Source organism: Anas platyrhynchos, chromosome 3 (assembly GCF_047663525.1).
Source record: "Anas platyrhynchos isolate ZD024472 breed Pekin duck chromosome 3, IASCAAS_PekinDuck_T2T, whole genome shotgun sequence".
Lineage (NCBI taxonomy): Eukaryota > Metazoa > Chordata > Aves > Anseriformes > Anatidae > Anas > Anas platyrhynchos.
In genome coordinates, this window is record NC_092589.1 from 31,745,931 (window position 1) to 31,762,571 (window position 16,641).

Genomic DNA, 16,641 nt, shown 5'->3' on the forward strand with positions numbered 1-16,641 from the left:
AATAGTAATGCCTTACAGAAACTTGCACCCCTGGACAGAACATTTATGCTTACCATAAGATTAACTTTCATTGACTGGTTCAACTGTAGTGCTGGGATATAGTTGGCACGTTGCAGATGGTGAACTAAAAGAAATTCATGATTTTGTACACCACCATTGGTCTGCAAAAACTTCTCCAAACACTCCTATGAGAAATAACACATTTCAGAAAACTATTATGATTCCGCCTCTTATCATTTCCAAGATGTTATTAAGACTTTTTTCTTGTCCACACTTACTTGTTCACTATCTGTGAAAGGGAGCTTCAGTAAATCTTGCATTAGTCCCATCTCCTGACAGAGTTCATACATGTGTCTTAACAGCTCTTCTACATTTAACTTAGTGCTATGTTGCTGCAACAGACTCCAAGCCTCCACCATGCACCTGTTATTAATTTATAACATAGAAAGAGTATTAATCATATAATCCAAAAGATGTCTGAAAACTGTGTACTGAACACTTAAAGGAAACTGAAGTGACAGTGATTTACATCAGTAGTTCTCCACCTTTCACCACCCTTGAATACTAACATCGTGGGGTATATTTCTTTACCTATTGGACAACAACACAGTGACAAAAAGCTGCACTTCACTACTGCTTGAGACTGATGGCTTCATCATCTGCATGTATTTGAGGGCTCGCCTATGCTCTCCTTGGCACATGAGCGATTGAATAATTCTCATATGTTGCCATGACACAGTTTTGATTGTAGCTGGATGAAACAGAAGGGCCAATGAATTCTGTAAAAGTTAGAAATTAGGTTTATTAAGATAGATAATAATCACTTCTGCAATAAAAGCACTCAAAAGCTTCCTAAATAATAGTGAACGTGTATTAGATAATTTTAAATGTACTAGTACTAATCAAATATTTGATACAGGAAATATAAATAAGAATGTTTAAGCATTTGCACACAAGAAAATGTTAGCCATCCAGAACTGTTTTAAAAGAACTTTAACTTGTACATTTCTAGGTTAATAAAAAGTAATATTTGTATACAGAAATTTGATGACTACATTATTGAATAGACAAGTTATTCTCCCAGATTATATTAACACAATTAAAAGCAAAGAACAAACTTCAGCACCAGAAAGAACATGAATAAGGTTCAAAAGTCACCTTTGCAATCTTCTGCCTTGAATTGTACTATTATGATCATAGTTTTAATATTTCAAATACCCAAAACATTGTTTTTGAGAAACTGTTCAACAGCTAAAAATGACTTAAACAAATGGCTTTGAAAATTTAAACAACAAGCATTAATGTTGATTTCTTCTGTAATCAATTTCCCATCAAAGTAATAAAAACCGAATTTCAAAGCATAATTTATTGCTGAAAGCATCGTAACAATATTACAATAGAGCTTCTGGTCCTTTATCAACTGTTAATGAGCTCAGCACCAATTAAAAAAAATCTTTTTAGTTTACAGCTTTGTACTGTAATGTATGCCTAATCAAACTGTAACATACTTACTTCATAATCGTTGTGATCCAGAAGCCAAAAACCTTGAATAAGCCTAACGAGACCCCAGGGGATAGCAAAAACAGTTGGGAAGGAGTCAATTGAAGTTTCTGTTTTATTCGGAATGGAATGCATGATATCTAGCAGCAAGTAAATTGTCTGATATCAAGTATCTGATTAAGGCAAATATATTTCTGAGATTAAAAATTTATCCCATTATACTTAAAAAGATTGTAATGAATGAGAATGTAAGAGTATTAGAAAGCAGAAAAATAGTAATGGATTAGTCTTGCCATTTTAAGCTATTATAAACCAAAGAAAGCCAAATACTAAACCATAAAATTGCATCCTGAGTACATAACCAGGAAGAAATTTCTGTAAGGTATTCAAAAAAAGTTAACTTTAGATATTTAAATATCTCAGTTTTAAACTCAGACCACTGTTTAGTCAGAAGAGCTACCAGATGGGCATTCAAAACATTGAAACACTCAAGGCTTACAAATTCCCTGGTGTTGGTTTATTTCCTCGTTTCCAGAGTATGCAAAAACAAAGTAAATCCTTACAAAATGTATTAGCTCTCAGTGAAAAAAAATCTGAATTTAAAATAGCATGATTCTTTGGTAATGCCATTCTCTCTTTCTAACATGTTTTTAGGAACATACTCTAAGTCAGCTGTAAGGTACAACAGCTTTTAAAACACGTGAACTCTCTTGGCTCCCCTCTCCGTTTGCTTAGGCAAGAAAGCAATTCTGTATATTTCAGCAGCTTAAATATTAAGTTTCTGCACATTGGCTTTTCGCTTCTCTCTGTTTATTATTCTGTGTGCCTGCACTTAGAACAGAACAAAAGCAATCACTGTTAGCTGTGCTGGTGGGAAAAAAAAAAAAGGTACTGATAAGCTTCTGTTACATTTCCTTTTCCTCTGAAGCAGCACTTTTTGTGCATCATACTAGGAAACTGCCATTTACTACAGATACAGCTGCTTTAAAAAAATGCATTTACATTTCCAGAAAAACTATGTTTTTCTTATTATCTTTAAAATTCTTTAGTTCACCTGTTTGCCCATACCAGAAAAGACTTTGCAACAAAGCATAAAAAAATCCACAGTACAGAGAAGTAAAACAATGCTTCTGATTACCACTTAATTCTGAACTGAATTTTTTCACACTTGCACTGTGTTTGGAGTGTAAGTTCTATTAGGCACCCATGTGACATTTAAGTATATTTATGTGCACATATTGAAAACAAAATAGAAATAAATAAAAAGGATACAATTGCATGTTTGTCATTTTCTTCAATGTTTTCTAACAAATAGAGATCCAGCAGTGCCTGAAATGAGAAATTTAAAGTTTAAAAAAAACAAAAAAAAAACCTCCAATCCTCCATAAGTCATTTGCTCGTTTGCTTTTTTGCTTTTTGTTTTTTAAAGGAGCATAACACTCACGTGTAAACTAACAGGTGGGTATCTCCCAGTTCCTCCTTCATCTCTCCGCCACAGTTTCTCAACTTGTTCTCCTAACTGGGAAACCATTGCATCAATCATCAAGCAGTCAGAATCCCATTTTCCTCTGGAACAAAAAGCAACAAGGATTTGGACAGAGTAAAACACTAATTCTGTTTCAGTTTAAGAAAAAAAAAACAACAGCCAACTCTTCTAAAGCAAGGAAAGAAGACATACATACAAAGCTGTGAATATCACTTGAAATATACATGCAAATACGTGAGTCATTTGAGAATGAACGACCTTCATTCTCATTTCAACTGTTCATTAAGTTCTATTCAATTATTATAGGAGTTGAAAATGAGAATCTTAAAAGTTGTTCTATTACACTAAAAACTGCAATGAGGCTGTTTCAGGCTGTGTTACTTACCATACTAAAGGAACTGTAAACAATGTTTTTTAAGTGCCAAAAATAATCATTCTTATACTAACAGAAGAAATTTAGCAGCATCAAAACACCACAACTTCTTAAGAGCAATATAATACCTCAAATTGAGTGTTCCAGTATAGCAACTGATACACAACTTAATGGAAATTTCACATTTTGTTTTCAGTATCTCACTTTTATTACTGAAAAATGAGGGTTGGAGTTAGATGATGTTTAAGGTCCCCAAGCCATTCTACAATACACTGTTATTTTCAGAAAGCTGGACATACAGGTAAATTTTAGTACCATCATAAGCAGCATTTATGTTTCTATAGACATACCATTACAGTTATGTATGTCTGAACTTTTTAAAATTACATTGTCCCATAGACCACCAGTCTTCTACTGACTGTTTCTGCCATTTAATTTCCCCAATGACCAAAAGCAAAAAAAAAAAAAGTGATTTTTATCCAATAGCCATTACTATGCTAGGTAAGTCAAAATTACTTTAGTTGGCAAACTTATTAAAGCACACAAATGCGTGCTTTACTTGTGAGTAGGAGACTTAGGCCAATACAATTATTACCATCTATTACCAGTCAGAAACAGAATTTTTTTAAAAATTTATTTTCAAAAAACATGCTTTATTCTATGTCCAAAATAATTGTTTTGTGAGTATTGTGTTTTGTGGTTGACATTTATAAAAAAAATGACAAGAACAATAAACATAACTATTGCCTCATCATTTTCCCTTAAACTATAAAAAAAACAACAACAAGGACTGGTACTAAGCAGAAGTATACACACACACATTTTAGCACAGGAAAGTAACCTCTGTATTCAACAGAACACGTGCATCACAGAATTGAGTATTGCTGACAAATGCATTAAGCACAGCAAATACAACTGTTGATATCAAAGCTATTCACTAATTTCTGAATTTTCAGTGGAAGTGTTCCAGAATTCTCTGGTAAACCTTACCTTGATAAACGCTCAAGTTTCTGTCGATGACCAGTATAGTAGCTCTGAATCAGAGGGTAATTGTAGAAAGGTCTAGACAAGTGCATATCATCATCTACAGGCAGTAAAGCAAGAGCAAGTTAAAGTAGTATTGTATTAAATTTAAACAGAAGGTCATAAAAGCTAAACATCAAGAAGTATAAGCAAGCCTTCAGCTTTGAAAGAAACTAACTTTGTTTCTGCCTTTACTAGAACAGAAGGCACAAGACAATTCCTTCTTGCCTCCACTGTCACTTGAAGTTTACCGTTGATGTAAAATTCAGAACACGTACTGTAACAGTAAAACCACCTATTAAAAAAAATGTTTAAAATACTAGGTATTTCATGTTACTGATCCAAATTACCTCCCTAAAGTCAAAAGCTTATTGCTATTTTTAAAGAACACGCAGGAAAGAAACTGGCTGCATTATTCTACAAAACACATTTGAAAAAACACTGAAATCTCTATTTCACCAACAGAATTTCAGCATACGCTATCATGGGAACAACACTGTTATTGATGAAACATTTACAAGACTATGGCTAAAAACATGTTTACAGGAATCACTGGACAGTTTCCTTGTTACAAATGAATTACAGTTGAAGCTTACCTAAACCCTCTGGTAGGAGACTGGATCGACAGAACCAGATGATTACTTGTGCATACAAAGAAATGAGGCTAGTTACCATCTGCTTGTTTGTCAAGTCTGTAACACCTTAAAAAAAAAAAAAAAAAGAACAAACTTTTTTTAAACAAACTCCACAATACTAAGTGGAAAGCAGCAAAACAATGTGGTAGAAATCTCTGTATCACTTTCTCATTTGAAGAAAAAAACAATCACAACAGAAAATAACTCTGCAAAGCAAGAGATTTACTAAAAGGTTAAAATTAAAAAAAAAAATTAAAATAGAGTCTGAACTACTGAATACACTCTTAAGACATCTGTTTTTCATACAGCAGTGATTTTTAGTATGGCAAAGGAAAAGAGCTTTATTTTTTCAATATGCCACAAACAATTTATAATATAAAAAACTGCAGAAACTTAAGCAACTTTTCTTTTAGCAAGTTACTCATTTTTGCTTCTTTTATAATTTGTAATGCAGTATTTGTATTCAACTGAGTTGCTAGCTTAGAACTAAAGAGAATAATTTTAAGCATTACCATATATAATTGTTGCAGTTTCAGTCTAGTTGCTTACAAAGCTTCTTGCTGAATGTAACCTCCCTTACTCACTTGCACGAAACTCCAGAACAAAGCATTTCCCTGAACAGATGCATATTAAGCAATAGTCACAATTTCTCACTCATAGCTCTTCTCCTACTTAAACTTGTCTTCTGAGCATCAAAACCAACAAAAACTCGTGTTTCCACAACTACAACCCAAGTGTCACCCTGAATGAGAATCTGAACTTCACGATAGAAGATATGAAAGAATTAGTAATACTGTCACAAACCTTTTTCAGTAAGCTCTTGTGCTTCTGCTAGGAAACAATTCAAGACTGTGCTAAGGTTGTTCAAAACCAACTGGCAGTGCTGAAGAGACTGTATTGTTTGTGGGTCAATGAAGTTGCAGGAGCCATCGAACAGTGGAACACCTTTCCAAGAATAAATATTAAATAATTAGTCTATAGTGTAATTCCAAACAAGAATTTCAAAGTACAATTAAAGTACTGTGTACAATATCATATAGAGTCAGATTATTTAATATGCTTAATTTCAAAGGGTAATTTTATGATTGCAAAATGACTACAGTAATACTCACAGATTTGGTCCAATTCATCTTTTGTATAAATCACTTTGTTCCACGTCCACTCAAGAACAAACCGTAAACTAGCAGCAGAACTTGGCTGCTCTTTAAAAAACAAAAAGAACAAAAAGGAATGAATGAACGAACAACTTAAAACTCAAAAATATAAAACAAAGTCAACATAAGATGTATTACCTTCAGATGTCCAATGTTTAATGCATCCAGTCAGAAGTTCTAAAGAACTTGTCTGGACAGCAGCTGACAATACAGCTTCTAACTGCTCCTCCTAAATGCAACAGGCAAAATAAAATGATCATCTTACACAGTTGTGATGTCTGAACCATCAATAATAAGTGTTTCTAAGTGTAAACTCATTTAGACACCAAAAAGTCTTTTCATGCATACTCAACTAATTCCATATCCCTTTTCTTAATTCTAATCAGTCTTGTTGGTTTGAGGAACACATTAACTTTTCCTCTGATATTTTAACTTACTAATTCTAACCTCTAATTGCATGCCTCTGCATTATAGTCTTAATTTACTGAGCTCCAATTAACTATTTTTGGTAACATCCTCTGCTAATATCCATTACGCATTTTGTGCATGCAAGTTTTGCATCAGGAATGCATTAATATGCAATGTTTGCACTAGAAGCAGTGAAGCTAAGGTCAAGCTGCTTTCTAGACTGGGAAGACATGAGGCAGCTTCAACATCAGAACATTAAGCTATAATTTTCTAAAATTATAGAAACAAAGTGAACTGTAAATTTTAAGAGATTTAGATTTTATTTTAAACTGCTCAAAAATTGCATTATAACGTAGTGTTAATCATTTAGGAGGGTAACAACTATGCACAGAAAAAAAATATTAAAGGGTAGTTTACTGCAGCTAGTGCTCTGATACTTCAAGCGAAACGATCCTTCGTATCATTTTACTGAATTTACTCTTCGTTTGTGATTTTGTTATTTATTTTTTTAGAACACAGTCAAAACTATGCTTCTCTTCTAGGTAAAATCATTATGATCAAAGCAATCTCTGCACATCAGAATAAACATGGGACATTTCCATATTTTTATTGGAATTGTTTCAGACAAGGAAACACAACAAAGAATACTTACGGTGGTAAAGAAAACTCTAAACCAAGCTTCTTGACCATAATCCTGAAATTCGTCTTAACTAATAACCAAAAGAAATCCCTGCTCAAATCCACAAGTCTCTGAGTGGTATTTTCACAATCCAACAATGATTAAAAAAATCCCCAACTTATTTCCAATTGATAGTTGACATCAAAGCATCAATTTTGAATTTAAGACTATGCATCATGCTTGCAAAATAAGCAGTCTAATGGCCAGGCCAACTTGACAAGAAATTTCCTTCAGCTGTCAGACTGTTTAAAATTGTTTCTTGCCCCAACATACTTCCCCAAATCCAGTGAAGAATCCAAGAGACTAGTACATGAGGGCAGTAGGAGGACTGCTCTCCCCTGCCTGTTTATCACAACAGCTCCCTTTCTCATGAAACACTTTAGATGACAGAACGGTTGGTGTACTGCAAATGGAAAATCTATGAAAGAGGGGGCTGCAAATATTGCAGTGGGATAAAGCAGATAAAAAGCAGTGGATGTCAAGTTATCAGGTCTTAAGAGTTTCCACAGCCCTGTCAGACAACATGAATCATAGAGTACCCCGATTTGGAAGGGACCCATAAGGATCACCAAGTCCAACTCCTGGCACCGCACAGGTCTTCCTCCCACCCCTGTTTCCTGATAAGCACTCACCTGACTCAGACTGGATGGCTGGACATCAACTAGTCTTGGAGACAACAAGCCAGCTATAAGACACCTATTGTAGCTATCACAAATGGCTTCACTTATTGAAGGACCAGATTTCTTTAAAAAATTCAAGGTCTGAAACATCAATAAAAAATTACAGATTAAGACATCATTGTAATTTAACCATGAAGGTTCTAAATAATCATTGAAAAAAAAAAGTTTTGACAAACTACCCAGAAGGTTGCATCAGTAACATGCTTTAACGATCTAAGTATTACTACGTAGTCTTAAAGATGGAAGCCAAACTAAGTTACAGCTTATAAAAATCCTGTTCAACACAAATCAGCCCTTACAGTATTTTATCTAGGTATTTTCTAGCTTCTTTAGGTTGACCTTTCCTTTTCCTTAATCACTGCAGAAAAATACATCCTATATAAATGAAAACTAACACATTTTTAAACCACATTTTGGAAGATCCTTTCCATAGTTGTTTGTGCTGAAGCTGATCAAGCAGTTCTGTGGGATGGTGTTCTTTAGTTCTTAAATATTTACTTGTGTTCAATGAGATATGTAACTACTCATGTTGGAAATACTTAGCGAGCTGAAAAAAATGACTTGTTACAATTTGTGTGGTGGCTCAGAAGTTATTACTTGCCCAAGTTTGGAAGGAAAAAAAAGACATTTCATCTTAACTTTTTTTTCTTCCCATCACAGATGAAAACCCTGACTGTATGATGTATCAATCAAGAAGCAACAGCTTTCCCTGACTTTTACAGGATTGTTGTTCTTGTTCTTAAGAACAACTTTCTTTTCCTTTCTGGACATCCAATCCTTCATCATGCTCACAAGTAGTTAATGGTAGTTTTCAGTCCCCACAGTGGACCTAAAACATAACCATTTGCTTAAAACTGGCAGGATGCAGCTGCAATTCTGTGAGCGGGTGGGGTGGGCAGAATAACCACAAAATGGCCTGATGGTGAAAACAGTGCAATAGAAAACAGTAAATGCACACTTCTTGACATTCTCAATGAAGATAAAATAAAAGATCACCTCCTTCTGGAAGCCAGTGCAAGTCATGTGAACAACTCCAGAGTTCAGCAAGCACGTACCATCTGCAGAAACAAAGAACGTTTGTTAAAATTCTATACTCTCACCATTTCATTACAGCCAGTTTACGTTTTTAACACAGAAATATATCTGGAAATATGTGAGTACCCCACGTTTTTTTTTGCCTTTTTTTTTTTTTGCCAGTTCATTTACAAACATTTAAAAATATCATTACTGCACGTATACATCTTATCTCTAGTGTTACTGAGGTTGAAGACCTTCAGCTTAAAGTAATGTGATTTTATAATCATCACTAATTCACAGGCTATGTTATATAAGCACAGAAACCCCACAATGTCTCTGGCGTGTTTCACGATATTAAGTACCTTGTTGGTACAGCATAATCACAGGTTGGGTTTATGTTTTTATTGTTGATTTTTAAGTGACAAACATTGAACAAGAGAACCAGTAAATGACATTTGACCTCAATTCTTAAACTTATCCTTATTAAAAACAGTGAAATACCTACCAAAGTTATAGGTACTTGGATTAAAAAACTGCTCAGGCGGTGGATAAGAAGGAGGAACTCCACGACTTAAACTCCGCTCGTGTACCAGAATATCCAAAATGCGGTTTGGAGAAGTCATACTTATTACAGTATCCAATGACCATAAGGCAAAATAGGGGCAATTATAAAGGAATTCTTCTGGCCTTTAAGGAAGCAAATATATAATTTCAGTACCAACATTCAAATTAAGTTATTTGTAAGGACACTGAAAACAACTTAATAAAAATCTACCTTAGTGAATCTGGCATTTGAGCATGATACCAGCGATTAATGTCAAACACACCCAAATAAGTAGATGGCTTTCCCTGACCATATGTATTCACTTGCCAGCTGAAGATTGATACACTGGTGTCAGGAGATATTACTGTAAAAGACAAGAAATTGTGTCTCAGTAGTAGAAAATATTATATTTTTGATACTTTTAAAGCATCACTTTCCATTTCATTTTAATTCTTCTGTATCACTCATGAAAGACAACACCTACTAAGAATAAAAAAATTGGTAGGATAGCATGTATCTCTGTGATAGATTACTCATACTGCTCGTTTGCAGTTTCGTCGTTTTGTAACTGCAAAGACCAGCATAGTGCTTTAATAAGCAATGTCCAAATTACTTTTTAAGTTTTAAAAATGGCCAAGTTTTAAAAATGCAAGTTTTAAAAATGGCTATGTCAAATATTTTTCTAAAAAAGAAATGCACAATTTCTGACTTTACGCAATTTACTCAATACCAGATCTCTTCATTGCACTGTCCATTTCCATCTTTAAACGTAACTTAAGCATCCCATTTTTCTTTTTAGATAAGCCAAACAGGCTATTCTATACAGATATTTAGCTTTCAGACCGTGGGTACAGAACATTCGTTGTTCACATTCCAAAACCATTCCTTTTGGAATAACCAAACATGGACATCACAACAAACCTTCATTAATGCTATCCTCTCTGTCAACGTGGTTGCGAAATTTCTCTACAGTCTGACAGCTGAGTAATTTAGTATTGCTGCTCTGTCCTCTCAAGGGAAAGGCTCCACCTGTGAGATCTAAACTGTACCTTTCATCACAATATTCAAAGCCCTGGGGGAGAATAAGAGAAGAGAGAAAAACAAACATTACACCTAAATCAACTGTACATATCTAAATGTAACACAGATGTGATGATGTGTATTTCCCCCTTGATTATTTCCAATAGTAAATAGAATTTACATCTGATCTGCAAGCAAATTTTAAAAAAAGTAAAATCATAGTGGGTAAAATTGATAATCATAGAATCATAGAATATCCTGAGTTGGAAGGGACCCTTAAGGATCATCAAGTCCAACTCTTGACACCGCACAGGTCTACCCAAAAGTTCAGACCATGTGACTAAGCGCACAGTCCAATCTCTTCTTAAATTCAGTCAGGCTCGGTGCAGTGACCACTTCCCTGGGGAACCTGTTCCAGTGTGCAACCACCCTCTCTGTGAATAATACTTTCCCCATTTTCAAAGCACAGCATTTCTCTAACATTATTCAGTTCTAAAAATGTTTTGCAGAATTTCTTCCAAACAAGGGTTTGTTACAGATCGAAATACTTATCTACAAATAGATTCATGAAATAATGCAATACAGATGCAAACAAAGCTCTTTGCTCCATGTCTTGATTACAGAACCCATGAAATTAGAGAAGTAATGGCATCACAGCAGCTGAAGTTCTTTATTTATTATTAATATTAAGATATTAACTATAAGCACACCACTAGAGTGAACACACATCCCTCTGGAGTAGCTATGAGAAATTTCTTACTGATTAACAATCTTCTATTAGGCCATATAAGCTTCTACTAGCTCCTCCTCTAATCTTGTCAGACTAATGGATGAAATATTCCTTGGTTCCTTCACCAAGCACAGCCAACAGCAGAAGAGGAAAACAGAGACAAAATGGGGTAGACATGAACAACACATCTAGGATCACAAATTACTTCAGAATGGGCAAACTACTTAGACATATTCAGAGGTTCAACACAGTCCTGCTGCCGTTTCCGATAGCATCATTTTCTAAAGTATTTTCTCAAGTAAGCATTAACTGAAATACTGCCTTTCCAAATGCAGCATTGGTTCAATCAGTCTGCCGTAAAACACATCAATTTGCGTATTGTGGACAAGCAACAGCTCCACAACCTCAAAACAAAAAACCACCACCACAAATAAATAAGGAATGCCGAAACACAAAAACAACCCTAAAACCTAAACAAACAAACCAATCCCAAAATCAATTCTACCAGATTCTACCCAAGTTTCCTAAGCTTTAAGAACTCTGAAATGAGCTGGAACAAAACAATACAGTCTCACATGGCACATCTAATTCATCTAGCCTCAGAAGAGGCCAATTTTCTCTCTGAAGAAATACTACAAATAAATATCAAGACTGTCTTAAAAAAAAGTCTTTCATTACTACAGAGAAAAATGCTGAAGTTTACCCTGAAGTATGCACAGTCCATTCTATCAAGTAACTTCAGAAATAACAGACACACATAGACAGATGAGAAAAATATAAAAGGTCCCCCTGAAAAACTAGCACAAAGCCTAATTAAATCTCACTTCTATTATGGAGGGAAACTATCCAAACAATTTTTAATAAAACGTTTCCCTGAAAAAAAAAAAGTCCACCATTCCTAAAGTTTGTTTCATCCAATAAACTACTAAAGCTAAATAAACCTGCTAGAGATGAATTTTAACTGCTGGACAATTCTGCTGGTTGGAAGGGCCCTCCGGAGGTCATCTGGTCCAAATCCCTGATCAAGCAGGGCCACCTGGAGGTAACTGGAGGACACAACTGTGAGTGGTAACCAGAAAGCGCTGCTAAATGAATCCAACTGCATTAAAGAATTATCATTGTGCTTAGGTCCAAGTCCTTTTCATACCATTCCGCATATGTATCTGGATGTTTTAAAGGAAACTGCTACTCAAGAAGTCCAGATGATTTTGATTATAGCTTTTCCGCATCATTTAAGAAGCCAACCTATGCAGCCAGGTTAAAAGGTACTACTCTCTTTGACTTGAGATTTCAGATCTTGAGGCATAAGGAAAAGGATCAAAAGGTCACAGATCTTTTAGTTTATGAAATTATAATTATTTTAACTCAGCACAGAAAAATACCACTGAATATGTGTATACCTTTCCTACTTGACATTGAGTAACTTCATAAAGGCCAGTTCCTCACCAACTTGGGAGAGAGTGTGGGGGGGTGGAAGTCAAACAATTCCTGCCCTAGAAAACTCCTGACGCATAAGAGCGCATGCTAATTTTTCCATTGAGGAAAGCAAATCTATGTTAAGCAATATAGGAAACTGATATAGGAAAGAAATCTTTCATGCTTCTATAAACTCAACTCAATGGCCAAAGGCCAATAGTATTTTTCTATTTACTCAAACTTCACCTGGCAAATTGGAACAATTTTTATACCTTCTGCCCCTGAAGATGAACAGGAAATTTGATTCAGACAGCTGTGTAGGCATATTTAAGTATTAAGACCTTCAGAAACCCACTGAGAGCTCTAGTACCGGCTAAAGTGACACTACATGTTTCCCTCATGTCAACTGCAGAGCACACCTCCTTGTCCTGACATGTCTCAATCTTTTTTAATTTGTTGACAGTATGTGTTATCACGTCTTGGTATGAAGCTGTATGTATAAGTGGCTCATATGGAAGCCAGCTGAAGAAGTCAGATATCTTTTCTCCCCAGCATGTCCAGCTGTTTAATTCTCTCTTCAATCAACTTGTAAGATTGGTGCCAGTTTCACATTTCCACAACACTTATGGGAAGCAGAAACAGCATAGGGGTAGAATATCTCAAATCCAGAGAACAGTACCTGATACCTCTTAGAAGAATATGAATGAATTACTGGTTGCAAGGTCTGTAGAAGGTTAAGTGTCTTAAATTCTTTGACTGCACCACAGTTCTCTGGGGTCACAAGCACATTATGTTATCACTCTGCCTTTTTTTTTTTTTTTTTTTTTTTTAAGTATCAGCTGGAATTGCAACTGAATCCATTTTTAAAATCTGCTGAACTTCTGAGCTAAAAATTGACACTTGTCATGTCTTGTTCAGACAAGTAAGGTGACCAAGACAAAAAACTGCTCAATAGTAAAAGGACCCATGTTCTAACATTAAAGTGTTGAGATAGAACTTGGTTACCACAGAAGTGATGGATGTAGACTTTTTTTTTTTCCAAAGAAGCACATGCAACATGGTACAACCTCTGCCACTGCCAAGGCTGAAGTTAAAAATAACATTTAAAAGAGTATAAAGAACAAAGAAGTACAAAAAAATTGAAACAGACAAAGATTAAAGAAGCTTTGTCCTATCAACCTGACAAAGTTCTTAGAGCACTGCAAGAAACGCAGAAGTGAACTGTAGCAAAAGCCCTTTTAAAAACTAAAAACCCAGTAAGGGTGTGCTGTTCCTCTAAAGCAAGGTATATTAATATCATAACAACAGAAAACACACACAAAAATAAAGAGATGGTATCCATATTTAGAACCTAGTGAATCACTTGGAGATATTTATATCTTACCAGCGTGATAGGTAATGCTTTTTAAAGAAACACCACCTTTCCCAATCACCTAAATTTAACTTATTCAAAAAGCAACATTTACAAATGAGGAAGGAGCTTTGCTGTATATAAGGAAAAAGGTCAGAATTTATACTCAAATTTTTGCCTTTGTTCTAAACAATCAAAGGGCACAGTCCTTATAAAAACAGAGTATCATGACACAAGAATCATAACTGTTGATCATAACTATTGAGGATATTCAATTTAAAAAAAAACAAACAAACAACAAAATAGGAGGAAAGAATTGCTCCAACTAAGATGACTTGACTTAAAGGAATTTTGGAAGAGATTCAAGCATACAGAATTATGTTTTGCTAGAGACAGTCATCAAACAGATTAAACTTATTTATATCTGTTAGATTTAACCAGCATCAGTATCCAATACCTCACCTATATTTTAAACACATTATTTTTGGAGCCAGTTTTAACAATTCACGTATACTCTTTTGACCAAATCATACCACTGCTTACTGTATTCACATATTCTGCTGGCTTTAAGAATAGATTTAACAGGAAAGCCAATCAAGATGTATAAAGAAGGATCTTAATAGCTACTATGCTTCAGGATCAATACTTAAGACACTATAGATGCATTCTCTTTACAGTCTGGCTGACAAAATACAAAAGAAAAACAACAATATAAAACAAATGATCAGGAAAGAAAGATACACAACTGTATTTTTAAAAAGGGTTACAGACAGAGAAGCTTATTCAAGTCTGCAGTTTGGCTAAACAAACAAAGCTATTCAAAGCCCTTCTTCTCTTACTACACCCCATTAATTTGATGTTTTGGTTAAGGATAATTTTATTTGTAAAACCTGTTTCCTCTTTGGAAATTGAGTTTACAGGAGCTCTTAGCAAATGAATCTAGTTTGAACACATGACATCAGAGTTTAAAATCATATGACTTGTTTTCAAAATGCCCGGACAAAGGTCATGACCAAGAGGAATAAGCTGAAGATGATTGTTTCAGTCAGCTCTGAATTTTGATGGTGTTACCCTGCCAACTTAATTGATACTCCCCTTAGAGAAAATTACTGTTGTTATATTTTCACATGCACACGTATCTTACCTCATACATGACTTGTCCTGATGCCAAGCGTTTTCTGTCACCAAACGCTAACTGCAGCAGATGTAAACTCAAAACATCACCTTCACTGAAAAAGGTACAAATTATGAAATTTGATTAGAAAGCTGCTTTATAGTCCTCGTTGTCATCTTTATCAGACCTAGACCAAAGTTTTCTTAATAGTGTGCTCTGGCAGAAAAGAAAAACACCACTTCCCTAACATGACAATAGGTCACATTTAGCTGCTAAAACATAAAGGAGGAAATTTGGACACTAATAGCTCCACAGCAGTAAATGCTAACCATGTAATTTGAAAGCTTCAATATGTTGTATATACTAAAATATGTTGGAAATAGTTCTTCACAGCGAAGAGTTCTCAAGCCAAACTGCTTTCAATTTAAACTTTAAAAGATTGCAACTCTGTGAACAGCTGAGTTGACAAAATAGGTGACTAATGGTGAAAGAGGGAGATCTCTCCTTTCCCCTATCACAAAATTTCAGTCCCTCTCTTGCATATACTGCACCCTTCCACACACTGGTTTGCTTCATTAGCCCAGCAGGAAACCATTTACTTTTCTGCTGAACAGGGATGGTATTCTGCCAGATGAGCTGAACTAACTCATGGAGGTTCCAAAGAATGCTAAAACTGGCAGACGGTCATCAGCAATACTGTGATTCTCCTCCTTTAGGGACAGCAGGCTGTTGTATCGGCACATTTAGTGTTCTAGATTTGCAGCCTAAACTGCTTTTAATACCACACTGTGAGTATCAAACAAATCATAAAGCAGTCATCAAGGAACAAAAGGAAATAATTATGCATGCAAGCACAAAAATATAGCCACTACTGTTTCACCTTCTTTCTGAAACTCTGAGCAAAGTAGGAACTGCATGAACCCAAGGCTTCCAGAGAACTCTCTAAAAATACAGACACACAATTCTACAACAGCAATTTCAATAAATGCAAGAAACATCAACAGTCAAAACTAAGAGAAAGTACGTAAAGAAAATGACAGATTTACTAGTGCTCAAGTATAATGACATTACACTCCTAGTGAAATCCCAAACTCAAGAAAAAGACTACAACATGATAGTCAATGTTTATTCATTCTCATCGACTGACTTCTCAGAAGTTTCAAACTACAAATGAAAGAAGAAATTTATTCTATAATAAAAGGATTTCTGAGGTCATCATTATTTTAACTAGTAGTTCCGTCTTCACATTTGTTAAAAACTATAAAAACGGCATTGTAAGCTTAACACCTTCTGTACTTGAGAAAACACCCTGGATATTTACACAAAGTGAGCATATTTTAACTTAATTCAGTGAAATATAGAATATATACTTTAATTTACCTTTCTTGGGTAGATTGAACAGCCCACAAGTAGCAACAATTGCGAGGATCATTTTCAGGTTCCTGGAAAGTAACAGCATATACAGGAATTCTTCCTCCTTCAAGTTGAGAGTGGTACCTACAGGTTTAAAG

At 34.9% G+C, this 16,641-nt stretch overlaps 1 protein-coding gene across 4 annotated transcripts in view; it reads right to left on the reverse strand.

Moving 5' to 3' along the window:
- The window catches only part of AHCTF1 (AT-hook containing transcription factor 1), a 48,808-nt gene that overhangs the window by 16,980 nt on the left and 15,187 nt on the right, over window positions 1–16,641 (reverse strand). For all 4 annotated transcript variants that reach the window (XM_072035648.1, XM_072035647.1, XM_038176763.2 and 1 more), the window contains exons 6-23: window positions 16,511–16,627; window positions 15,161–15,245; window positions 10,421–10,571; window positions 9,731–9,863; window positions 9,461–9,642; window positions 8,935–8,996; window positions 7,891–8,019; window positions 6,310–6,400; window positions 6,130–6,219; window positions 5,822–5,962; window positions 4,979–5,083; window positions 4,350–4,443; window positions 2,945–3,068; window positions 2,773–2,829; window positions 1,513–1,659; window positions 592–779; window positions 279–423; window positions 54–185 (exon numbers count right to left, since the gene is read on the reverse strand). In XM_072035648.1, coding sequence (XP_071891749.1) covers window positions 54–185; window positions 279–423; window positions 592–779; window positions 1,513–1,659; window positions 2,773–2,829; window positions 2,945–3,068; window positions 4,350–4,443; window positions 4,979–5,083; window positions 5,822–5,962; window positions 6,130–6,219; window positions 6,310–6,400; window positions 7,891–8,019; window positions 8,935–8,996; window positions 9,461–9,642; window positions 9,731–9,863; window positions 10,421–10,571; window positions 15,161–15,245; window positions 16,511–16,627 — 2,173 coding nt within the window. The remainder of the gene's footprint in view (window positions 1–53; window positions 186–278; window positions 424–591; window positions 780–1,512; window positions 1,660–2,772; window positions 2,830–2,944; window positions 3,069–4,349; window positions 4,444–4,978; window positions 5,084–5,821; window positions 5,963–6,129; window positions 6,220–6,309; window positions 6,401–7,890; window positions 8,020–8,934; window positions 8,997–9,460; window positions 9,643–9,730; window positions 9,864–10,420; window positions 10,572–15,160; window positions 15,246–16,510; window positions 16,628–16,641) is intronic.